Source organism: Myripristis murdjan, chromosome 6 (assembly GCF_902150065.1).
Source record: "Myripristis murdjan chromosome 6, fMyrMur1.1, whole genome shotgun sequence".
Taxonomy (NCBI): domain Eukaryota; kingdom Metazoa; phylum Chordata; class Actinopteri; order Holocentriformes; family Holocentridae; genus Myripristis; species Myripristis murdjan.
This window is the reverse complement of record NC_043985.1, coordinates 22,427,892-22,454,546: the sequence shown is the minus strand read 5'-3', so window position 1 is coordinate 22,454,546 and position 26,655 is coordinate 22,427,892. Positions and strand designations below refer to the sequence as shown.

At 42.4% G+C, this 26,655-nt stretch overlaps 1 protein-coding gene across 1 annotated transcript in view; it reads left to right on the top strand.

Annotated features, from left to right (window-relative positions):
- Positions 1-26,655, top strand: part of shank3a (SH3 and multiple ankyrin repeat domains 3a) — a 227,419-nt gene that overhangs the window by 169,827 nt on the left and 30,937 nt on the right. Inside the window, exon 16 of the mRNA XM_030053211.1 lies at positions 12,388-12,501. Within this exon, the coding sequence (XP_029909071.1) occupies positions 12,388-12,501 (114 nt within the window). The remainder of the gene's footprint in view (positions 1-12,387; positions 12,502-26,655) is intronic.

Here is a 26,655-nt window from a genome sequence, read left to right as displayed (position 1 = left end):
GTGTGTGTACATACATGTGTGAGCCTGTATGTGCATCTCTCTGTGTTAATAGCCTCCTGCAGTGTGAATGTGCGTTTTTTTTTGTGTGTGTGTATATATGCATGTGTATGTCTGCTTTTGACCTTGTTATTGTGTGTGTTTATGTCTGTGCACCATAGTGTAAGTAATTGCCTCCCACAAGTTAGATAAACAGCATCCTTCAAGTATTCAGCAACCAGCTGTCCTAATATCCCAGGCACATATGGAAGTAGTCTCTCTCTCTCTCTCTTTCTCTCCCTCTCTCTCTTTCTCTTTCTTATTTTTGCCTAAGTGCACACACACACACACACACACACACACACACACACACACAGCATATTCCCCTTTTGTCTTCCACTCTTAGATTTCCAGTCCATTAACACAGTGTGGAACCACAATGTCACTATGACATTTCCCTCCTTTCCACAAGTGCCCACATCGCTGACTGTATAAAGCAAACAATTGAACTTATATCAGAGTTTTAAATGTACTTTTAAAGGAAGAGTACTAGCAATTATGAGAGCACTTCAAAGTGGAAAAATGCAACTATGAGAGGAGCAGTAAAGAAAGCCAAACTCTACATTTAGAGATGCCGTGAAATTAACTGCCATGCCTTTTTTGCACATTTTGAACAATTCGGTCTCTTCGATTATCACGTTATATAAAACCGTCTTTCTCTTTGACTGGTTTTCTGTTGCTTTACACTTTTGAATGATCCCTCCTCATGTTACATCCGGCCCCGACTTACATGAAATCAAATAAGTAAGAGTGGACATTCATGCGATCTTTAAGAAACATATTTTAAGAACATATTTTGAACGTGACCATTCATGTCGTTTGATGCTATCCTTCCTCCTTTGCCAATGGAGTGTAACTGTCTCTCCTATAAACCCCCTCTATAGTAACACCTGAGATACCTGAGACAGTATACACTTTATGGATCTGAAGGCATTCACTTTACAAACACTGGACTTCACACCGTACTCGTTCATAGTGTATTTAACTGCATTTAAATGTGTGTGTTTGTGTGTGTGCGTGTATGTTATTTATACTGCACAGGTTAGAGGCCTAAGGGAAGGACGTTGATGTCACAGCTGACCTTCTAGCCGTCCAATCAGAGTAGCAGCGGGGTGCAAAGTCCCGCCCACACACCTACCTGCTCCCTGCTGCACACACCACCTGTCCGCCTATTACCATCCACTCTCATCCTCTCTTTCTCTCTCTCTTTCTTTCACACTTGTGCCCGTACAGTGCACCCTCGCTTACAGGACCGTCCCACACACAAGCCACCACGGCAGCTGGCATTTTTCTGTGTTTACTCTCTATTTAAAATTTCAACTTTGCAGACGGCTTACTGAGATGGAGCCCCGTGCACATGGCGCTAATTAATAACATGGCAGCGACAGCAGTTGCAGAGTTAATCAGCGTTTGCATAAACATGAACGTGAACCGTGCTGCATTAACAGGAGCCATGGGCTGACACAAACACACTTTCAGCAAAAACACTGATCTGCTTTTACTCGCAGCTGCTCTGTCATGTACAGTATGATGCAGGAGGTACGGACTGGACACAGCCAGAGTGGAGCTGACAGACTGAATGCCTCCAGATGGTTGGTAGCAACAGGCCTCGTCTGCCCTGCACAGTGACTGCTCACTTTGTGGTGATGGGTGTGAACATCCGCAGCTAAAGGTCATGTCCTACCCTGAAGTGTCATCGACTGTAGCTCTATACAAATGCGCGTCTTATTTTTTGAGCTTCCTCCACCGTTCAAAAAAGCTTGACGTCTTGTTGAGGCCTCAAAAGTCAGACGTGATGTTGACCGCAAACCTTTTCCCAAAGTTGGAGTTCCAAGTGAAACTCATTTTCTTTATGGGGAAAACACATGGGGTTCTCACATCATTGTCCTTATCACAGTCTGTGGTTTAAGCTGGCATTTAACACTTGAATGTTTTTACCTGCATGTCTCTCACTTAAATGTGATTGGATGCACTAAATTCTGCTGCCGATTTCCAACCAAAGTACCTCTTTTTCTGGTGAAAAGGGAACATTGTGGTACACGTTGATGATTGTGGTACACGTTTAATACGTACCTGGCTGTTCTGTGACCATCTTTGTCTGATAAATTTATGACTTGAATCATCCTTGCTCACCGCTGAGCCATAAAAAATATCTGGTTAAATAGCTGACAGGTCTTTGTCTGATTTGTTATCTTTCTTTAAGGATGACAAAAGAATTGAAGTGATAATCATAGGTGGCTAACCACTTACAGTCGCTGGTGGCAATTTGTTCTTTAAAATTACACCAATTGTCTTAATGTTGTTAAAAAAAATGAAGAAAGAAGACTTTTTTTTCGTTAAAAGATGAGTTCCAAATTCATGAATTATTATGAAGAAATTTGGAAACCCCCATTCATTTCTCCCATAGACAATCGATTTTTTGAACTGGGGGTCTCAAAAATTATAACAAATCAGAAAAAAATGATAACATCTCTTCTTTACACACCTATGCTGTACACACATGTCTTCCACAAAACGAAACGCTGATGGAATCACTCTTGATTAAATTTTCCCTTTTCAGTAATTTCCTTGAATTCAGCTCCGTACGCCATGAGCCACCCCAGCGAGCCCACCCAGCCCTGTGCAGGCGTTTCCATCATGCGATAACATGTACCTGAGGCGAGCGCACGGGACGGCCGGCTCATTATGCCGTGTCCATGTATCACTGCACAAACACCATCATTTATGTGACACACTCTGACTGGTCAATCAAAACGATTAGCGGCGTGATTAATGACTCAACAACAAACAGCCATCACTGATCTATCAACAATCAACAGACAATCAATGGCCAGTCCACAGCTAATCAATCACCAGCAGACTGATAGAGGACTCTGCAGTGATTTCCTGCTGGTCAGTGTATCGGGCAATGCGTAAGATAACAAACAAACACCATTTCCTCAGAGCATCATTTGTCCAGGCGTGGGTGTAGATTTTTCTGTGAATGTGTGCATACATGTAAATATATTAATTGTATCAGAGTATTAAATGTATCTCCTCCTGCCTCTGTGCAGTCCGAGCCGGGCTACACTATGGTATTGCCCGGTGATAGAAAAAAAAAAAGGCAGAGACAGAGGGTAACTAGGTATTAGGTAGCCCGTTCTATTTTGGTCTCCACCTGAGGGTTGATACAGAACGACAGAAAGAATGAGAGATGGAATAAAAAGCGAGTGCAAATTAAAGAAGAGGAATGTCATGTAGATCCCCTCAAGCCTGGGACTGAGGGAGGGAGGGAGGGAGGGAGGGAGAGACAGAAGATGAGAAAAGAAGAGGGATCCCTCTGAGTCAGCCTTGGAGTTTTCCTCCCTCTTCCATTCCTCCTCCTCCTCCTCCCTCCACTATAATTTACTCCACTCCCGCCTCCCTCGCTTTTTTTTTCTTCTCTGCCAGCCTTCTTCCGTTACTCCACTCCCATTTCTGACTGTACTGTCATTCATAAATAACGCTGTTTGTCATCCTTCCTGTGTTTTGTTTTCTTTCTTTTTTTTTTTTGCTTGAACTCGTCACGTCTCTCTCCCTCTCTCCCTCTCTCTCTCTCTCTCTCTCTCTCTCTCTCTCTGTTGAATACTGATGAGCGAGGGACTGCGCCACTCCCCAGCCCTCTTCTGAGCAAAAAAAAAAAAAAAAAAAGGAGTCCTGAGAACACGCTGAAGACACGACTCCGCTCCACTCCACACACCACACATTGTCAGAGAGGTGTGACCGTCCCTCTCTCTGCTTACTTATTTGCTCCCTACTTCATCCGTCTCTGCCTCTGGGCTCCACTCAGGCCTCTTCCACACATCCTTCACACACTTCTCCGTTCCACACGTCCTTCATGCACTTCTCCATTCCCACCCTCTTCATTGCCCTTTCACCCCCTTTCTCCCCGTGTCCTCTATGTACTCTTTTTACATTTTTGCATACATATTCCTGTTTTTTTTTTTTTGCTGTCTCCATGGTTCCTTGCCTGCTCTTTACTCTCCACTTCTTTCACAGTATTGCCCTGTTTTCCCCCTTAATGAGTGAATGATGCCCATGTTGCAATAGCAAACACAGTATTCCCCCTTGCTTTTCCTTCTTTTGTGTGTGTGTGTGTGTGTGTGTGTGTGTGTCTGTATGTGTCCCCTTGTTTCATAAAGATGCAGCTTTGCTCCCTCTCTATTACATTGAATTGAACTGAGGTTTAATAAAGAGTGCAGGGCTCCAAATCTAATAACAGCTCCACTCTGGTTATTGGAATGCTCTCCACACTCCCCTTCACACTCTCTCTCTCTCTCTCTCTCTCTCTCTCTCTCTCTCTCTCTCTCACACACACACACACACACACACACACACAAGTACACAGGTACATATATATGCATTCAGATACATGCTTACCCATTCTTCAGAAAAGCCTTATTCAGCAGGTTGCCCTCACATAATGCATTAATGCACGCATCACACATGCATCACACACGCACGCACACACACACACATACACACACACATCAGCCTTGCGAATTGTTTTTGGGAGGATATCAAGAAAAACAAAACCTTGTATCTCCACAATATCAACTTTTCAGAAACTCAGGAAACGTCTTCTCTCCAGGTTGACGAGTGTATTTTTTTCAGTTTATATAATTAATTTTGTTACGTTTTCATAACCACAAGGGTTGTAGAAATGTCTGCACACATAGACGAGAATATCAGTACTCAAATTAAGCTCAGACATGAAAATCACCAAAATTGGAGATACAAGGTTTTCGCCTGACAGTGATGATTTGTTACAGAGACACAGGGGAAAGTGAAAAACCTAGGTTGGGTAACATGTGAACAGCAGGGTGCTGCAAGTGAATAGGAAAAGCAATTTTTTTTTTTTTTTTTTTTTTGCCACATGAAAGGTCAAGTCAGACACGGTGACATTGTGTGAAAGACATTACACCTGTGATGACAATATTCCGATTTAACAACACATGTGAAAGAGAAAGCCCTCAACAGTAGGACTGGCTAGCTGGGGTGCGGAGAAGCCAGTGTGCGAACTTCTGGTAACACCTCAAGCTGTGAAGGAGAGAAGAACGCACACCTAAATTGATGAGGCGCTGGCTTATTGAGAAGACTTCAGAAGGAGGAGAGGGAGGCCGCACACTCTGCTCGGTTTGGCACACGCTGCCTTCTTCAGGGTAAAAAATATGATCAGCGCTTAAGCACATATCGCCTTCTTTTTATCCGGATTGAAGGCGATATGTGCCGAAACATTGATCTCTGACTGAATGAACAATATTTCATCAAAGGTATGAGTGTGCAGCCTCACTCTCAGCTGTTATATCTGCATTCAGTCCCCTATGGTAAAGGCGCTGGAGGATGATGTACACATCATGAAGTTGACTTAAGTCACATCAGAGAACATGCAAAAGAATGCAACAAGAAAGATGGTCACACCTTTCGCAGAAAATATGAGTCTGTCACTGTGTAACGATGCTAGAGAAAGGTTTTCTATTTCAGTCCTAAAAACCTGAGCCTGGATAAACAGCAAGACAGGTGGCACAGATTATTCTACATACGCCATGCAGATAAGTGTAAAGTAGCACACACATTATGCTACATCTGGAGAGCTAAATTGAAGAGGCAGGTTGTCTGAACACTCCACAATTACACCAGGATGCAGCACATGCCATATTTTATTCAGCAGTGCAGAATAAGAAAAGTAGCATTAACAATAATAGCAGAGCATTGTTTTATTATATCCATTACGCCTATTTTCCACCTTTAATGGTCAAAACAGCCTTTTAATACATGATATTAGAGGTGCGTCGTTTCCCTGACTGGGAGGAATGTGACTGTAAAAACTGTTAGCTTCATTCGGCTTGTTCTCCCGCAGCAAATCAAACGCTGAGAAATCCAGTCGTAGCAATTTATTGAAATGAAGCGGTATTTTGGCAATATCCTTTTTGAAGCTTTGTCAAGTCTTACATGGCATCTCTTTCTGAATCAGTGTGAGTGCATCAGTGGCAGCAAGCCATTAGCCTCTCACGGCTCAGCTGCATCCTTCATTGTCTGTGTCTGCAGGGTGTGTGTATGTGTGTGTGCACGCATTCATGTGTGTGTGTGTGTTGTTAGTATGACAACTCAAAAAGCTCTCACACATTCATTCATTCATTTATTCCTCTGTGCCTTTGTGCCTCACATTCATTGCCGATGTAAGATAAATTGTCGTCAGTGTGTGTGTGTGCATGTGCGTATGTGTTTGTGTTTGTGTGTCAACTTGTGTGTGTGTGTTTGTGTGATTGTGTGTATGTGGTTTCTGTACAGAGAAAGAAAAAGAGGGAAAGAAAGAAAATATTTATGTGAATGACTCAGCTCAAAGCAATAGAGCGAAGCAGAGCGAGAATTAAAATGAGCTCAATTGGTCCACACACACACACACACAAACACACACACACGTACGCACGCACACACGCACACACACACGGACATGCACACACACGCACACACACTCAGGGTTGGGATGCATTGAAGCTTGCAGGCAGGGTGTGTGTGGAGTATAAATAGCTCTGCATCCTCACAGATGCTATTTTTGGGCCAGGAGTCGTGACTGACTCAACCAAAGGCAAAACTCAGGAGGAACACACACTCACCCACCTTCCCACACACACACACACACACACACACACACACAGAGACTATACTGTACCAGACTGTGCAGACTTCTTGAACAGTCATGAATAGTGCCTGTCGAAAGATCGCTCTCTCTCCCTTTGTCAGCTCTCCTCTGTCTTTGTCATTGTTACATGCAAACCTCTTTCTCTGTGACTCTGTCTTTGTTTCATTCTCTGTAGCTCTCTTATTATGTTGCACTCTTCTGGTCACATTTTGTCCTTGTCACTTCTATATTAACTCATAAAGGGGACTTTTTTTCTTTGACAAAATGTGTTGTGGGAGCCTGTCAGTGGATTACTATGAAACTTGAGAGTATTTTGCACGCTGTTGTAAGGCATACAAGTCAGCAGTCATCATAGTATTAGTATGCATTGTTAAATGTGTGTGTGTGAATGTGCATACAGTACTGCCCTTATTGCAGAGACGCAGAGTTGTGCACATGTTCATTTGCCTGCGCGTGTGTGTGCATGTGTGTGTGTGTGTGGATTCCAGCATATGTTGTGTTTTTGCTCCCGGTCGTGTGCCTGTGGAGGTGATTATGAATTGCCATGGCAGGTCGCTGCTTGTATAGGATGATGCAGCAGAGATAGGCCTGACCCACTGTTGGGCAGTAAGGGGAGAAGCTCACGTCCAGCTGAGGTGTTGATTGCTTTGTGTAGGGAACTGTTGTTTAGTTAAGCCTCAATAGACGCCTACTGATGAGAGAGTAGAATAGAGCAGAATAGAACGGAACAAACCAGAATGACATCACACCAGCAAAGAGCTAATTTCTGGGTGAATGGGTTGCCTGTTGTTGGTAGCGCTGCACCTGACCGCTGTCATCAAACTAAATGAGTGGAGCACATGATCTGGCAAATACATTGTGTAGAATTAATATAACTTCATACCGTTAGACAAACAAGATGTTCAAGCATATATGATCTAACATTTATTTTACTCTGAAACATGATGCAACTGCTGATAATAGCGACAATGTCAGCAATGGAGTGCCATACAAACTCTGGTTTTCCCTCAAATTTCCATTGAAGTAGTTTTTTTTTTTTTTTTTTTTTTTTCCATTTTGTGCAACAATGGCACATACATATTCTTTCACTGAGGCATCTCACTTTTATTGAGTGAAATAGATGAAAGATGCCATTGTGTTATGGCTGCACCATTACATACACATAATTTTATACACATTGCCCTATAATTCAGAAGGACTTATAGTACCTGATATCTTTGGAAACCTTAGGCTCGTCATAACAATTTGGAATAAATTCCTGGGTGTTTGGACAAAGCCACGGCCACCGAGAATGTACCTGTGATGACGAACCCACTGATAGGACAGGATTGAAGAGTTAACGTGTTTACATTTATCTTTGTAACAACAGTACTGAACACTTTATTGCTGCATTATAGAATGGAAGTTTAACGAGAGGGAGCTCAAATCAGAGAAGCAGAAACAGAAAACTGATGTAGCTTTTCATACAGTCTCCGTTTTTTTTTTGCTCAGTGTTTTCTGTGCTTTTTATGGTTGATGTTGCACTTGAGCTTTGGTGTTGTCCACCTGGAAGCCCTTTTGTTTTTCGTTGTGATTTGCTGTACAGAACTTAATACCTATAGCTGATCTATGTGCCCAACAGGCCACTCGATGCCTTTATCTGCACATTCTTATTCACTTAGACCTCAAACAGCATCTCAAGGGCTAATTGCCAGGGCTGAATGGACCGTCAGATCTTCTCTCAGCCCCCCGACAGACCCAGTGACCAATGATCCTCCATCCACCCAGCTAGCACTGTCTCAGACTGTAGCCTAGCAACACTCCTCACAGCAGACAATAGCATGTTGTTGCTGTGTAAAGTCACCAGAGGTTTTGGATTGCTACCAAGTGATTGTTAGAAATCACAGGCGCGTGCTCTCTCCAATCTCAGTTTCATCAACACACAAAGCTCAGCAGTGGCTTCTTTGGAAGGCTCAAGAAAACCCGGTTGCTTTGATCAGATGGTGTTCAGATGGAGACTGGACCAAGTCAAGTTCAGGTGTTGCGTCTTTTCTCACATACCAACTTCTGTGCCGGGACAGATGGCTCAAATTGTTCCCTTTTTGTTGGCGCCAGTGATTTAAAATGGAGCCCAATACAGAATAGTACAAAAACAAAACATCAGCCATGGTTTGGTTTGTATTGCAGTTTTTGGGTAACAATTTTGGTTTTGGTTCAGTTTGTCTTGTACATTAGGGAGAAGAAAAACACTACAATTTCCTGTGTTCTCTGTATTTTGTATTTTGACTTATTTTTTTCATTTATATAGATATGTTGTTATGCAGATATAGATATAAATATAGATATAGATGTAGATAGATATCCACAGTAGAGCATGAGTGTCCGTTGAAATGTTTACTGTAGGCAGGCCCTTTCCGTCTGCTCTCCACATGGTACTGGCCCCATACCAGTCTGGCGTGGAAGAAAACATCAACACAGCACACACACTGTAAACGCTCCAGCACAGGCATACACTGTTTGAGTTCTTTCCTGCCACTTGGCCACTGTGAGGCCACATCTGATTCACGGGGACAGTTGTCATGCCAACACAGCGCTGGCAAGCACCAAAACAGAGCGGCGGTGTAAGGTAGAGGCCACTCACAGAGCAGGGCACGCTGCTGTGGTTATTTGTGTGATTGTACGTACTGTACATGAGTGCCTGTGATGCATAATGTGCATATGTATTGTGCCTATAACTATAACTGTGTGTGTGTGTAGCTGTACAGTAAAACCATTAAATGCTGCATGTTGGGAAATATTCAGCATATTGTATAGAAACCTGTAGATCCAGGTACAAATCTGCACCATTTAAGCTGAAATAAAAATCCTTGTTACTTTGACTTCTTAAGTATAAATTAGCGTAATGTTCAGACTGTTTTGGTGTTTATCTTCTCGCTGTGTTTATGCAGATGCTGTCCTCCCAGATTGCTGAGGGCAAAGTGAGGATTATTGAACAAGTTATGCATTGAGATGTTTTCTCTCTCGCTCTCTCGCTCTGTCTGTATGTGTGTGTGTGTGTGTGTGTGTGTGGGTGCACAGGTATGTGTTTGTGCCTTTTTCACAAAGCTTATCGTGTCTTCAATGTCAAGCAATTAATTGGCTTGATTTCAGCACTTTTGATGGGTGCACTATGTGTGTTCAGAGGTGGTTGAAGAGGATGTTTGTGTATGTATGTGGGAGGGTGCATTTATCAACACACAGACATACTCAATATTTGCTGTGCATATTTGACATGTTAATATATTTTGACTTTTAGTTACCTTATTTTATTCACACTGTTCCATCCTGGTTATACTGTCAGGTGCTGATGTCAGGGACCAATAGTGGGTTTCTATCAATGGAATGAGGAAGTGAGGGCTAGTAGATCAATCAGAGGTCTCATCTTGTCTTCCACGCTGTCAATGGGGAACCGAGAGCACAGGCAGCACCTGTCCAGTGCAGAGAGCCCGATTCAATAACCAGGCACACTGACACAGAGATGAGGAGAAGGATGGAGCGGATGGGTGAAAGAGGTCAAGATGGGAAAGGGAGAAATTGGATTGTATGGAGTGTATGATAGGTAAAGAGAGATAATGTAGAAAAAGCAGAGATTTGAAAAGGTGTGTGTGTGTGTGTGTGTGTGTTTGTTGGGCTTTGGCTGAGAGTGTGTTCTCAGGAGAAAGGCAGGGTAAAGTTGTGTTAAGCTGAGATCAGAGGAGGGGATCAGCCCATGTATCCTCTGTGTGCTGAGTGTCATGTTTCTCCAGCAGCGCATCAATAAACAGCCCCTCTCTCCTCCTCCTCCTCCTCACGTGCGCTCTCCCTGTTAGCGTCTGCATGTGCAGCCTGTCAGAGGCCAGCCATGCACTGGTTAACTGGCTTTGCATCCCCACTCATTAGCAAGCCAGTTAGCCAGTGGATTCGGGATTTAAAAAATAATGAGCACATCTCACACACTCAAGAATCATATTTATTTTCAGCACTGACAGTAAAATGTATAGTTTCAGGAAATGATGGGAAAGATTACCATATTTTTGTTTATCCTCACCCAAACACTGCTTTTGTTAAGCAGATGGAAAAAGAGCACAGTTGTAAAAAGGAGTGTAGAATGATAAAAATATGTGAATGAGAATATTGTAAATGACAACATGAACAACAGCTCACCCGGACAAAACCTAGAAGCTGTGACAGAGACTCTTGAGGGCGCTCTCATGCTTATAGTTTTCTTGCTTTTGTCCAATAGACTTCTGTATTTGTATGTCCTTCCAGAAACTGCTGTGAACTATTGTCTTCAACCTATATTTCTAGAGGAGCGTTCACCTCATTGTTACTTCAAGGTTGTCCCCGCCTCATTTTGGCAGCTCTGTCTGGCAAGCAGCCCCAGCCATCAACATCTGCCTTCAACCCACAATGCACCGTATTTTGGGTTGCTTGCTATAGCTCTGTCGGACGACCTCCTTTGTAACAGAGCACATCACGGTTTCGTCTTTGAGCCGGAGTCGCAGCTTCTCAGGAAGACCATATTTTGTTTGTTGACGGATTGAATGCATGTTCCAGACAAACCAAACTGACGGAGTAAACACACCATGGTTTGATTCAAACAGACCCACAAGGGTAGGTGCGAAAGCCCCCTCAGCTTTGGATCTTGGGGTTACAGGCGTGTTGTTTCGGACAGGACTGATTTGAACATGACTGACCACACAGTGTGATGACCAGCGATGCCCTGCTGGCTTCTGGCATGTTTCTATATTTGGGCCCCTCTGATTGAACAGGATTCTGATGGACTGGCATTTTAGGGGGCAGTAGGATATGGACCCAAAGCAGCAGTGAGCTTTAGATGCAGAAAACAGCCGGTTTGAGGCAGACATTATCTGAAATTTCGCCTTCATGTCACATACGATTATCGAGTCGGCCCTTTCTCATATTCTACCGTTGTAAATGGTGCTTGACACTCTAAAGCGACCTGTGTGACTGGAGCGCCTTAGGTTACATCACCATGACATGTCCCCATGCCAGAGCAGAATGTAGCTTAGAGGAAGTAGACTACATCATTTAGCAGGCCGTCTGCTGGCTGCAACACCGCACTGCCGTATCCTAGCAACCAGTTTAGAAGAAGGGCTCGCTCAGCCAAAGCTTCAGTTCCAGCTGGTGATCTCAGAGGAGTGTTTGTGTGTGTGCGTGCGTGTGTGTGTGTGTGTGTGTGTGTGTGTGTGTGTGTGTGTGTTAGCTTGCTGGGGTAATGGATGAGTGTTGTAGAAATGAGCGTGCTGGCTCAGTCCTGCAGGGAAGATCAATATCAACTATACATTCATCTCTAATTACCACAGCGGAACTTAGTAGGAATCTCTCTCACTGTTTCTCTCTCCCCCTTTACAATCTCTCCATCCCTTTTTATTTCTTCTTATCCCTCCTTCTTACTGTCCTTTTCACAATCTCTCTCTCGCTCTCTCTTTTTCTCTCTACTCACACTCTGTTATAATTTATGGACTCAAACCATAAAAACCTAAATATCTTACTCTGTTGTATAGACCTTTTTCCCTTTCTTTGTCTCTTCAACATCACATTAACAGCAGCTGAAACTTAGTCTGTGTATTTACAACATTTGACTGATTGTGACTTTATTGTTCATTTTTTTCATGTTGCTGGTTTTAACTAATTCTTCTCACTCCCTCCCTCCCCTTTCTCTCTGTCAGTGCTGAGTATAGGGGAAGGAGGTTTCTGGGAGGGCACAGTCAAAGGGAGGACAGGATGGTTCCCAGCAGACTGTGTGGAAGAAGTTCAAATGAGGCAGTATGACCCACGGTTAGGTAAGATGTCAAAAATGCATGCAGTCACACCCACACACACAGAGTCTGGATTTACACTTTGATTTCTTTCTTTTTTCTGCGTAATCACACTATCAGTCTTCAGAAACTGAGATGAGCCTTGCACGCACACTCACACTCACACACACACACACACACACACACACACACACACACACACACACACACACACACACACTCACATAGAGTTAAATACTTGCTATAATCCCCACAACTTTTCCAGATTCTGTTGCACTGGTGTTTGGTTCATGGTGCTGAAAAGGAAAAAGTCTTGGAGCTCTGTCCATGGGATTATAAAGACTTGGAAAGGACACACCAGTGATTGTCCAAATGTGCTGCACAGGGGACCTGTGTGGACCCTGCTGAATAATGATTTGTACTGAAGGACAAAACAGAGAGTCAGAGAGAAGGGAGGGGTTAAATTGAACTATGTGGGAAAGTCACTGCACTAACTTGATACTTCGCTTGACTGTTAGTCTATTCTGTAATAGTGTCTGTATGGCGTTGTTTTTAATGCAGCATTACATAATCTGACACAAATACCATAGTCAGATCTGTGGATGCTGGTGAATCCAGTTGAGGAGTAAAATCATGAAAACTGCGGGTTAAAAAGATGTGGCCTGCATTTGGAATGGCCATTAAGTCTATTATACTCAAAATTGTGCAGCCTATTTTGGGAGAGTTCCAACCTCGTACGCTCATAAACCCGATCTACACCAGGCGCAGTCGCATCTTTTAAGCCCCTGGTGCACCAAACCGATGGACAGGTTGGCCCTCGCCAGGCCTCATAAGATCAGCCGTGAATTTCACTTGATGAATCTGCCATCTATCCCCAAGGCACTGGGGATAGAGAGCATTCTGATTGGCATGTGAAAAAACACGGAAATCAGGTTACTTTGATATTGTGCTGAATAGCTAGCAAGTTAGCCAACCAGAGAGCTAACATAACTTCCAAACAAAAAAAATCTTTGGGCTCCAAATAAGTGACAGTTGAGACTCCACTTCAGAACTATCCTTAATTTGTATGGGTTAGGGTTAAAAAATGATGGGTTAACACTTTTTTATTCTTCTACCATTCTGAGACTTCTGGTTTACTTTACTGAGATTACTGCTCCCTCCTGACATGGGGAATTATTTTCTCTTGTGCAAGTGCAGAATGTGTACATTGGTCATCAGCTATAGATAACTTTGAGCAGGCGACGTGAGGCGACACGAAGCAATCTGACCTTCTGTCTCGGTCAGCACTTGTTCTTTTTGTCTCTGAACAGAAATGCTCTAATTTTAATCAGTGATGCTGTCTAGACTGATTCAGTATAACTACATGATTTAGCCAGTATCAGTTATTAAACAGTGCTTTAGGGTGAATTTTTCTTTTCTTGGCTGCAGATCATCCTCATGTTTGCAGGTATACACAAACACACACACTAACGTACACATCCACATACACACGTACTATAAATATATGATCTCCATGATGAATCTGCCATCTGTGTCAGTGTGACAGCACCCATTGTAAGCAGTCGGAGGCACATCAGGCCCTGTTAATGTGGCCACAATCCAGTTTAGATTGGCTTTCAATTAGCAGGTGGCATGTTTATTGTGGCATTAAGTTTCACAAGCTATTGCCATTACATTTTGTTTGCTGGAGTCTCAGGGACAACAACATATTCAGCACTAACACCAGTCTTACAAAAGTGGTGTCATGCAAAACATCTGGCCAATGTGTGGGACGTTTTTTGGCAGATTTGAAATGCTGCAGCGGGCGTGTAGATTGGAAACGGGGCAATGACAAGGTTTTGATAAATATCTCCGTAACCTCTGCTTGTTTGTCATGCTTCTCCTGGGACCGATTTCTGGAGCAATTGGGGCATCTTCCTTTTCGAAGGGTTGTCGAGGGGATGGGGTTACCTGAGAGTAGGTTTGAAGAGATGAGAACAGCCAGAATCTCTAAATACCCCATTTAAATGCATTGTGAGAAAAAGATAGGGGAAGGTGGGAAAGAAAGGGCCAGATAGCGAGGGAGACGAATGGGAGAGCATACTCTAAAGGACAGCAAAGTGGAGATGGCAGAGCGTGTCTGCGAGTGAGGGAAAGAGAAAGAGAGCAAGGGCGGGAGAGAGGGAGATGGGGCTGATATTGAAACAGTGCCCCACTCGCTCATAAATCCTGAAAAACTCAGAACCATCAGATACCTATTTCTTTGGGATAAAAAAGTGTCTGCTCCCGACTCACCTCTCCTCCCTCCCTCCCTCCCTCCCTCCCCCTCTTCTCCCTTTTTTTCATCTCTCTCACTTCACTTGTTTTTTGGGAGCTGTTTTGTATTGTTCTGCCTGACAGTTTACTGAGATGCACGGTTGTGCTTTTGCATTATGGGTATGCATTTATTCCTGCAGTTTGTGAAGACATTATGGCCATGTGGAGTGTGATGTGTAAAATTCTGCCACTGAGGGCACCTTCGCAAAACGATACATCACACGGGCAAATGGAGAGACTCGATGCATTGAATAAAAAGATGATTACTCATGTTGTCAAAGGGTCATATACTATACCACGTGTACAGTGTGCACATTAAGGAGGATATTATCTATTCAAGTGTAAGTAATTCCATGATCATATTAGGGTTTAATTCTGTATGTATGACATATCCAGTGTACTATTTAATAATATGCTTATTTCCAAATCTTTTTGAGGTATTAATGCACCCTATTCCCTAGATTCCTCAACAGAATGATACAGTAGCACACACACACACACACAGAGAGAGAGAGAGAGTGAGAGAGAGAGAGAGAAAGAGAGAGAGAGAAAGAGAGAGAGAGAGAGTTGTTTATCTGAAGGCAACCGTTGAGGCGTCACTGACAGTTAGGGCAATATGTCTCAGCCCAGTGAAGCAGGAAAAACAGCCCTGTCTACAATTAAGTAACCCAAATAATGCTGCTCTCTCTCTCTCTCTCTCTCTCTCTCTCTCTCTCTCTCTCTCTCACTCTCTCTCTCCCACCCCCCCAACTCTGTGTGAAGTTGCAGTATTGACACACACTCCCTCTCTGCCACTGTACATCACCCGAAAAGTCATGACTCTGAAAGTGCTATCCCTCTTTATCTATCCCTGCCGCCATCTCTCTTTGAAAGAGCCAGAGATGATGGACAGAGGGAAGACAAGAAAATGGAACAGTGGAAGAAGGGGGATAGAGGTGGGGTTGTGGTTCATTTGGGGAAAGTGAGAGAGGATAGGAAAAGCGGTGCTAGGGAGAGAGACGGGAGGCGGGCGAACGAGTGAGAGATGTATAGTTTAAGCCGTAGTCAGGCTATCATTGAATTTGTTGGCTGCTTCCTATCATGGCTCCGCTGGTCCTCTCTGCTGGACTGGCCAGAACATCCTGCAGCTACCAGTTCATCATCAACCAGTGATAGAGGACAGGAAGAGAGAGAGGGAGAGGGGGAAAGAGCGAGAGGGAGAGAGAAAGAGAGAGGACAACAGGCAAGTGTAAAAGAAAGAGGGCAAAAGAGTGATGGACAAAATGAGGGTGAAAAGCAAAGAGTATTGATTGAATTCATTGAGACTACAATGAGTGATTCAGTGGTGAAATGCTGCTGGCAGTGGGTGGGTGGCTGATGCGTGTGTGTGTGTGTGTGTGTGTGTGTGTGTGTGTGTGTGTGTGTTAGGGAGTAGGGGTTATCCATGTGTCATTATAAATAATTCTATGTTTTATACTAAGAAACACCACCTGACCTCGGACTGTTGCTGCTGGCAGACTAGTATAATTTGTAAACGCTGAACCAATGTTAAGTCTATACAGTTTTTCAGAATATTTACATCCATTCTGCCAACACAGCACCCCCTCCCACACACGTGCACGCACACACACGTGCACACACAGCACACACACCATTGGCCTGTGTGTGGGGGTTAATAGGAGATGTTTACCCGTGGTAATGGAGGGGATAATGATGTGAATATGAGCTGCTCTTCCCTTTCTAATGATGCTAGAACATTGCCAGGGGCAGCCCATTTTCAACAATATTACTGTTACAACTCATGGCTACACCCAGGGGTATCGCAGTTCTCCATCCTGAAGATGCCACCCCACCAAACATACACACACACACACACACACATGCACATACACACATACACACACACACGGCTCCCCCAGCTAGAGATTAGCATTTGACCCCCAAATAGACAGATTTATTAAATTTTCTCATTATGCCAAATGGCAAATGATATAGTTACCTTTGCTGTCATGAAGTTTCCTTGTGGTCTTCAATGTCCTCAAGGACCTCTACACATACATCCCCACATACATACACACACAGGATGAAAATGCACATTTTTTCTGATGGGATAAGCAATGCTGGGATTGCTCAATGGTTTGATATCTTAACAAGCATGCAAACTTTTATTTCTTCTCTCTTTCTTGCTTGCTGACTCCTTTCCCTTGCTCTCCTCACGCCGCGGCACAGTTGAATGACTCACAGCCGCATGAATCAGCTCAGTCAGATCCAGCCTGGGCTATTTTTAGCCTGCCCATTAAGAAGTTTTGGAGTGTCTCTGCACTCCCCTAGAATGCTTAAATATCAGCGTTGCTGCGGCAGCTGAGACTGACACAGGAGTCACCAGTCAGGGAGAGCAAGATGGAGGGGAAGGATGGAAGGGGGAATGAAGAGAGCAAAAGGAGGGAGAGGGACATGCTGCAATCGAATGCTGAAGGAGCGTGCAGGAATTCAAATGGTCAAAACAATGTGGACTCATTAGCGGGAAGATTTCCCCAGCAGTGGTGCATCAGTAATGGCCTGTGTGCTTTTCATAGCTTTGTTCTGCCCCACTCCGCGCCAAGAGAGCAAAGTCAGTGCTAATCAGTGCTACCATGATAGATTTCAGTCATCTGAGTCCTGTTTATGTTGGCGGTGGAAAATAACTGATGCTATTTCTGATGCTATTAACAATCTCCAATAAATGGTCAGTGAATGACTTGAAACGTAAGTATAAACAGCATTGAGTGTTCACTAGGGCATTGTCATGTTGGAAGACATCAGTTTAGTAAAGAAAGAAATTTATTGAGGGACCAAAGTGTTGTTATAGTGATTTTATATTTTGTTTCTTCATTTTTATTTATTTATTTATTTGTGATTTTATAGTGATATGAATTGGTGCTGACTTCCAAGTGCTGTTTGGATTGATTTCGTAACAGAAAATGTTCCCCTCAGAAACACACATAGACCAGAGCAGATCGCTGCAGCAGGTCTTTAATACAGAATCAGGTCAGTAGTACAATATGCAAAACATTTTTTCCGTCTTATCTCTTTCCCTAAACGCAAAGGACTTCATGTCCTTCAACAATTAATTTTCCATTTTGCTGGTGTCAGCTTTGCTTTTTTTATTGCTCTTAAATTCAGCTCCTGGTAAAATCCAAAAGCTCTTAAAAATCATAAATGTAGCTTTCTGTAATCTGCAGGTAACCTGGATATCACAGGCTGTGAAAAGGCAAAAAAAAAAAAAAAAAAAGCTAATACAGCACATACACACACGCACGTACACACATACACAGCATGCCCTTGTGTGAGTGACCCAGTGTGATACTTAGAGGGTAAATTTAAGCTATGTTTCACCCTGCTGACAGAGCGTTTGACAGGCTGTGCACCCACTTGACAGGAAGCTGGCAGTCAACTCAGTGACACCTGCCCCAACACAGCATCACATACCCCTGTCTCCCTCTTTTGTCTTCTTCTCTCCTTCTGACTCTACAGTATCTATCACCAACCCTGTGTCTCTCTTTTTCTCTTTCCCTTCATCCTTTCTTTTTCCATTTGTCTTTTTTCCTCTCTCCTTTCTGTCTTTTGTCTTCTTTCTGTATTTCTCTCTTTCTTTCTCTCTCTCTCTCTCTCTCTCTCCCTCTTTCTCACTTGTTTTCACCTGAAGAACAAAGACTGGTCTAGACCCTTTAAACTGTGCATTGTAAAGTGTGCAAAAGAAAAAAAAAGAAGAAAGAAAGAAAAAAAAAAGAAAAAAAAACTTTGCAGTATATTTTCATATGCTTAAGATGCCATCACAGCCTCTGAAGAATGAAATAAAATGTGTCATGTTCATAATAATAAAATAATAATAATAATAATGATAAGAAGAAGAAGAAGAAGAAGAATACTATAGCTATTTAAATAACACTTAAAACAGTTAACTGTGATATGCAGTATCTAAAAATTACAAAGTGAAACAGCACCACAAAACAAATAATAGTTATCAAATCAAAACACAGTAAATAAAATAAGTCAAAAACACACCCTAAAATAAACCTAAAACTAGATGAAAGAGAAGTTAATTAAAATCAATTCTAAACTGTCTTAGCAGCCAAAGGATGTAAGGGTTGAAGTAATGTGATCTCTGAATTTGGGAACTGTTAAGACCGTGCCAGCTGCAGTTAAAACTAGTTGTTATTTGGAGAGTGACCTTTTACTGATACTGAACAACAGAGAGTTGCAATAACCTAAAAGACAGAAAGGATCCAGCCATAGACTAGGTTTTGAATCTAATCGTTATAATTACTCTAAAACATAAAATATTCACATAAATACAAGTATATACTCGCATAATACAAGTGATTATATGTTGACTCATTTAATGCATTTTTTTAAAGTTCTTCGATTTGAAAATGTTTCCTTACCTCAGACAAATGATATGTGGAGTGTGACAAGTGAAACCTTGGTGAATCCAAGAAATCAATAGGCACTAACAAAATAAGAACAAAGAGGTGGATATCAACAAAAAAAAGAAGACATTTCTTTGTACAAAGCTTCCTGCATGTGTTTACATGTCTTTACAAATAATGTGGGAAAGACAAAGCATGTATAGAAAAAAAATGTGCCTAAAACTGAACCCTGAGGCACTCCTCAGGAAATATTGGCAATGGATTAAGATTTATTGCCAATCTTCACATAAATGAAGTTCTGTTTGGCAGATATTATTTCAACCTGTTCAGTCAAATTCCGGTGACACCAACCCAGTTTTGCAGGCAGTTAATAGTGTGGTTTCCCATATCAAAAGCTGCACATAGTCCTAAGAGAATTAAAACTGAGCATTTTCCAGCATCTGCTGCTAAAGGATGATCATTAGTTACTTGAAGAAGTGCAGTCTTTGTACTGTGGAGTGATCTAAAACCTGACTGAAAAATTCTAGTTAAATGGTATTCATTCATACAGAAGAAGATATCGGCTCATTGGAGAGTATTTTTTGGAGACCTTTGATAGAAATGGCAATTTGGAAATTTGTCTCCAATTACTTGGGGTCTGGAGCTTGAGGTTGGGTTTCTTAAACAGAGGTTCAACCACTGTATGATTGAAGGTAGAAGGAAAAGTACCAGTGGCTAATGAGCTAGCAGTGATGAATACAGCATAAGGACTAACACTACCAGGAACTTATTTAAGAAAGTTAGTGGGAGCAACCTCTAATGAGCAGGTGGTGGATTTCATATTAGAAATTGTTTCTTGGAAAAGCGTGAGATTGGCTCAGAGTAGTTAAAAACAGCTGAGTTTGCAGAGAACACAAATAGTTCACAGTTAAGTGGAGTGATTTGAAGCCTGATATTTTCATGTTTGTTGACAAAAATGTCAAGGAATCTTTGCATTTCTCAGGGGAGGCTTCTACAGAAGGAGGAGAGGAGCTAAAAACAGAGTTTATAACATCAAATCAAACATGTGGCGCTTCTTTAGAATGAGGTTGGAGGGGGAAAAATCTGTTTTCATCGTTAAATGCCTCATGATGTATGCACATTAAGTCTTTTAAAGTATCAAAGGAGTTTTGATTAGATTCTCACTTAATCTCTGCATTTTCTCTATAAGGCACAAATATGTTCTTTATGCTATGGTAGGGCTTTTGGCTTGGATTTTTTTTTTTTTTTTTTTTTTTTTTTTTTTTTTTTTCATCTTTTAAATTGTATTATCAATTCAGAACAATGGCTCCGTCGTTGGATATACACATATCTTTTTGAGTCAGCATTATAGAAAACCAGAAGGAGGCATCAAGCCAAGGTTGTGCCCTTTTACATGATTGAGCTGCTTGAGATTAAAGACTCAGTATGGTCTCAGACATCAGTGGCAGGAATGTAAGCCAAGCAGCACACATTTAAATTAGTGTCTCCAAGTGGCACTTGATGACAATATAAGGGCAGAGTAAAGGTGCCTGACATTTTGGGAGGTCCGTAAACTAAGATTCAAAGCAGAGGAACATTGCCATTAATTATGAGGGACAAATATTTAAAGGATTGAAAGTGGATCAGAGTCAACAGGAGAACCACTTGCTGAGAACCATTTACTCTGAAAAACTGCTACACCACCACAACGTGGTACACGTCCACAGCCACACCACATTTTCTGCTCCTTTTTGCAAAGCATAGAAAGTCAATGCATGATTGATGGGGGCCAAATATTTCCCTTCTTTCAGATAATACAACATGTTCATGTTACACTCACACTTGAGAAATTCCCATTGCAAGCAGGTTCAAAGTTATACTTCTACCATTGTGTACAGAAAAGGCATGTTATTCCTCTGGTCTCAAACACTCCAAAACTGTGATGGCAAAATAAAATGTCTAGCTTCTCACAGGAGGTAAGGCAAAAGAATCAAAACAGTGCCTGTGTTTTTATACTCCAATGAGAATTAATAAGCCCAAGTGTGCCTTCATACTCCCAGAGTACCTCTGTACTTTCTCAGTCACCTTAACCATCTCTCCTTATGTTTTTGTGTACATTAGCAGATTCACATTTTGTGTAATGCTGGTCAGACATTCACGTTTTGGTGCTCTGTTTTTTATGTCTTTGAAAGATTATTTTATGTTCATAAATGTGAAGTAGACCATAAAAATAACCATTCACACCGTTCTTTGAATGACCAACTCAATTAAGCATTCTGATTGTGACTTCAGGCATACATGCCCAGATTACTGATCACATAGATGTTGAGTCTATTCAGTAACCCACTAGTGGTGATGTGTGAAAACAGAGTGAATATGCAAATGTTTAAACCGCAGAGCCATGATGCACATGTGCATGCAAATGGACGGACACTCTTTTTTTTTTTTTACACTCTTTTTACTTGTGTCTGTATGCACATGAACGCACACACACACTTCAGTCACTGTCGTCCTTACTCTGTGTGTGCAGTCAGCAGATACATTAGCATAGCAACTAATCCATCTTATTAGACAGAGAGAGAGAGAGAGAGAGAAGGAGAAAGAGAGAGAGGGAGAGAGGGAGGGAGGGAGAGAGAGAGAGAGACTAAACCACTAGTTGGAAGACATGTCTTTGGTATTAAGGTTTAGCTGAGTCAGTGTTATTGACTGGCAATTCAAGTGGAATCCTGCTCCTTTTAACCCTGTAAGGAAAAGTCCACACAGTGTGCATCCCAATGTGTGTGTGTGTGTGTGTGTGTGTGTGTGTGTGTGTGTGTGTGTGTGTGCGTATGCGTGCGTGCGTGCGTGCATGCATGTGCACGTTCGTGTGCATGTGCACTTGTGCTGTGTTTGTTTGTTTGAGGCATAGTGATGGCCACTATCTCTACTTTTCATCAGAAATCAGTGGAGTGTGTTGAGCTCTCTCTCTCTCTCTCTCTCTCTCTCTCTCTCTCTCTCTCTCTCTCTCTCTCTCTCTCTCTATCTTTCCTCTCTCTCTGGAGGACAGATCCATATCAAATCATAATAGATGGCAGTGCTATTTGAACAATGAATCAAAGCTGGAGCAGGCCCCACAGTGGAGCAAAGGCAAATCACATTTGACAAGGGGCACATTGGGTGACAGCAGGCCACACGCACACATGCACATACAGTACACACATGCACATGCACTCCCATGCGTGGAGCATGAGACACACAAACAAACACACACACCATTGGCCAGAGACTGGGTTAGTGCATTCTTTCTTAAAGGCCAAGTCTATTTCACAGAGTCATGGCTGCTCTCACACACACTCTATTCACACTCAGTAGTAGCTCTTACAAGACCAAGTAATCCCTGCGCTGTAGACAGAATTGGTGGAATTATTTTGTATACCTGGCTCTTTTACTGCCATGACTTGACATCTGCTGTGTTCCACTGTTTTGGAGTGTCACATCTGCAGAGCACATGAAATGGGCAGACACACATACACACAAACACCTAAAAGCAGAGCAGGTTGTCTGGCAGAGGCACAGAGCAGCCTCCTCACTGGGCATGACTAATCATACTTTTACTTACTCCAGGGTGCCCCCCTGTCTCTCTCTCTCTCTCTTTCTCTCTCTCTCTCCTTCTCTCTCTGCATCTGTCCCCCTCTCCCCTTTCTTCCCTAGAATATACCATCCATGCCTATGTTTGTCTATGGCTGTCGCTGTGCGCATCTGCTCGCCTTGACCTTGACTCAAAAGCGTGTCGTGATGAGCTGTCACTGTGTTTGAAGAGCTTGTACAGTAGTCATCGCTTGTTGTCTGAATTTGACTGAATTATTCAAGGCTTCCTCCTCTCAGAGAGAGCTGAGGTATTTATAGGCGTTGGTCCCTGCCTCCGACACTCATACTTACACAGAAACAAGTAGCTCTCTGAAGGCTCTCCGGCAAGCCAGCCAGTTCTAAGAGAGGAGGAGGAGGGAAGAGAAAGGCGGTGAAGAAGCAGAGATGTGAAATGTATGCTATAGTTGTTTGCTGGAGGGTGAAACAGAATGGGACATTAAGGCCAGAGACACTGAGACAGAGAGATTTCAGTGTTACTCATCCAGGAAGTCTTATTTCACTCTCTCACAAAGAAGAAAACTGGGAGTACTTAAATGCGAGAATGGTGTTGAGGAATAAGCATTCTGAATAGCCATCTGCACTAAATGGACATTTCAGGAGCGCTTTTAATGGGTCCCCAGGCGAGAATGAGAGGGAGGCCAGGCCTGGTTCATCGCAGTGTGTCAAGCTGGGGGATAAACCAGTGGCAGGGCGGATGGGCTGCCTTGCAATCAGAGTGATAGAGAGGGAGTGGCACAAATACAGTCCGCTGATTTTTTTTTTTTTTTTAAAATGGACTGTTGTCCGGTCATGGTGTCAGAGCTGCCTGTGCTGTGTAGTAGGATAGACGGAGTGGTAACAGTCGTCAAGGCAGAGCAGCCCAACTGTGCGAGTCATGACCTCTGCCAGGGTGAGTCACTACCTGTCTGTGCACAGCTCTCCTCACCTCACACTGCAAACATATTCATCTCAACAAACCATTTGTTTTCATATTCAGTCTTAAATGTCTTTTTAATGTTTTTCATTAAATCACGTGAACAGTCACATTGTTTTCAGTGCTGATCAACTTGTTTCCGGACTTTTCTTGAATCAAGTGTCATTTTCTTCATATTAGTGGACTGATCTCACTTATTCTGCCTTCATTCAGTGTTTACACTTAAATGCTATACTAGCAGAAACTGCATTGTAAACAAGTGGGATTATCTCATCCCACTGGCAAATTTTAAGATTGATTTTTAGACTAAATGTTTTGTCAAGATGATTTTTTTTTTGCAGTGTGATGCCAGCATACTGAGCACTGTTGGGGGAAACTCACTGCTCAGTTACAGTAATGCTACGTTAGTGTATAAACTAGTAAGCACTCCACTGTAAATACTTTAATCTTGCAGTATGACTCATCTTAAGGGGCACTGTATATATAAAACTGTATATATGTCATAATAAAAGAGTAGCTTCTGACTGCAGACATACAAGTATATCCTCTCTGAGCAGTAGCGGTGTGCACTACTACTGCAGCAGTTAACTGTGATTGAGACCTTGAAATAGATTTCATTATGAAACAGTATTAGGTAAGGTGTGCAGCCACTTATCAAATACATATATACATATATTCATACATATATTCCAATCAGCTGTTACTGGTCACCCCCAGAACGAGACTAAGATCCAAAGGTGACCAAGCCTTTGTGGCAGCGGCCCCTAGGCTCTGGAACAATTTGCCCTGGCACATCCGCTCCGCGGGATCGATTGAGGTTTTTAAATCCTCGCTAAAAACACACCTCTTCTCCCTGGCTTTTAATCGAGTCTAAGTGGACTATTGGCAAATTTTTTTAATTTTTTATTTAATTTTAATTTGTTTTATTCTGTTTTATAGTACTGTGTTTATGTATTTTTAGTATTTTATTTTATTTTATTTTTTTTGTATTTTTAGTATTTATTGTAATTATTGCTATCATCTGTGCTGCTAGTGCTGCTGTTAGTGTTGTTCTTGATCATTTTTATATTTGCAATTGATGATTTTGTCTTACTGGAGCATTCTTTTACATATATAGAGATTTTTTTTTTTTTTAATCACAATCAAATAAATCCCATGGCTCCATCGACCCTCCATGGCACTTAATGAAATAAGCGAGAGTGGATCTGGCATGGCAAGTTGAAGAGCCTTGGCGAAACGCTTGCCCAGCTCTCGCACTTGATAGTTTTGATGAACTCTTTTCTTGTCGCGCTGTTATTATTAGATCTCATCCCCCTCTCCTATTTTCTCCCTGAAGGGCTGTTGGTACTTGTAGTGTCATCATTTCAGTCTGTACTTTGATCAAATGGCCTTGGTGTAGTGTGACTGTTCACACAAAGAGGTGTTGAGTTTTGATTTTGGAAAGTCTCTCTCTCTCTCTCTCTCTCTCTCTCTCTCTCTCTCTCTCTCCCTTAGGTGAGTGGAAATTAGCTGACAGCCTTGACTAGTTGTGTGGACATTTAATTCTTTATTTTCACTGTCACGTTGATGTCATCGACTACTCTTCTTCATCTTGGTTTCCTCCATTTCTCTCTATCAATCTGTGCTTCCTGTCTTTGCTCTCTCCCTTATCCATCACCCCTTCTCTCTCCCTCTCTCTCCATCGCTCATACTACCCTACATTCCCATCATCATGTCTGTGTACACACACAAATGGCTTGGTGAAAAGGTTCGCTGGCACATCACACCCATATCAAAGGCAGCGCTCACACAGTTTTCGTTTTGTTGCCTTTGATGTCGAATATTATCCTGCAACTCCGATCGCGGCGTGCACGGCTCGCGTGAATTCCTTCTGTACACTGGGAACTTAAATTGATTCAGAGCTCGCTTTTATTCCTCCTATTGTTCTGTCTTTTCCGTTCCTGCGGTGTCCCCTCCATCACCCTGCCCTATTGTGAGCATGGCTAATTTCATGTACGAGAGAAAAAGAATTCATTTCTATTTTTTTAAGTACATCTTATTCGGTGATATCTTTATAGGTAGGCCAAAAATCGGGGACAGGCACAGCAAGACAGAGAGAAAAAGAAGAATGAAGATATTGCTGTGTGAGCGTGGAAGTGGGTCATCCTCTGCATGGTCCAGTGCCTGTCTGCTGGATGCATGGGACGACGAGCACGTTGTGTGACAGCAGGAAAGAGAAAGAGCGAGAGAACGTTTCTATCATGTTTTCGGGGTTTTTTTTTTTTTCCCCTTTACTGCCACAAGCGACTCATTACAGGCTGTCTGGCTCCCAGGAGGTTGTCACAGCAGACAGAGGGAAAGAGTTCAGCATTGTTCTGACCCATTTAAACAGTCTTTCAGTATTCAAGGTGTAGGGAGCCCTCGGTGTTTACTCAACCCCCTGCTTGGGCTTTTGTCCACCTGGTTTGGGAGCTCTCCAAAGCATCTTCTACTCACTATTACCAAGCTACACCAAACAGGCAGGTTTTTTTTTCTTTATGTGATTGTTAACCTGGGACTACCCGCTACAAAAAAAAAAACATGTGATGCTTTTTCTTTTGCCGGTGGGCTCTCAATATAACTATGAGCGTCCGCCAATCCAAGTCCAGTCCAAAGACTCAACATATTATAGGATTTAAAATTACACTTTAATGCATAAAGTTACACACTCTACCTAAAATGTGAAACATGTCCTGTACCACTGTGCCGTTGGTCGCCTTCACCATTTGCAAGTTTAATACTAGTGAGTGAAAGCATTTACACCTATGCTCATTGTAACTGAAGCCAGTGATTACCTGGGACTGTCACAGATGTAAAAAAGACAAAAAGTGCCAGGTTGAACTGTTTACATTGAGTCCAGATACTTGTGGGAGTTTAAGTCAGAGGGAAAAAAAAGTATATTTATTGTCTTTACAACAAATCGGCCATATGCTGCCTTTGCTATGTCAAATTGGTTTA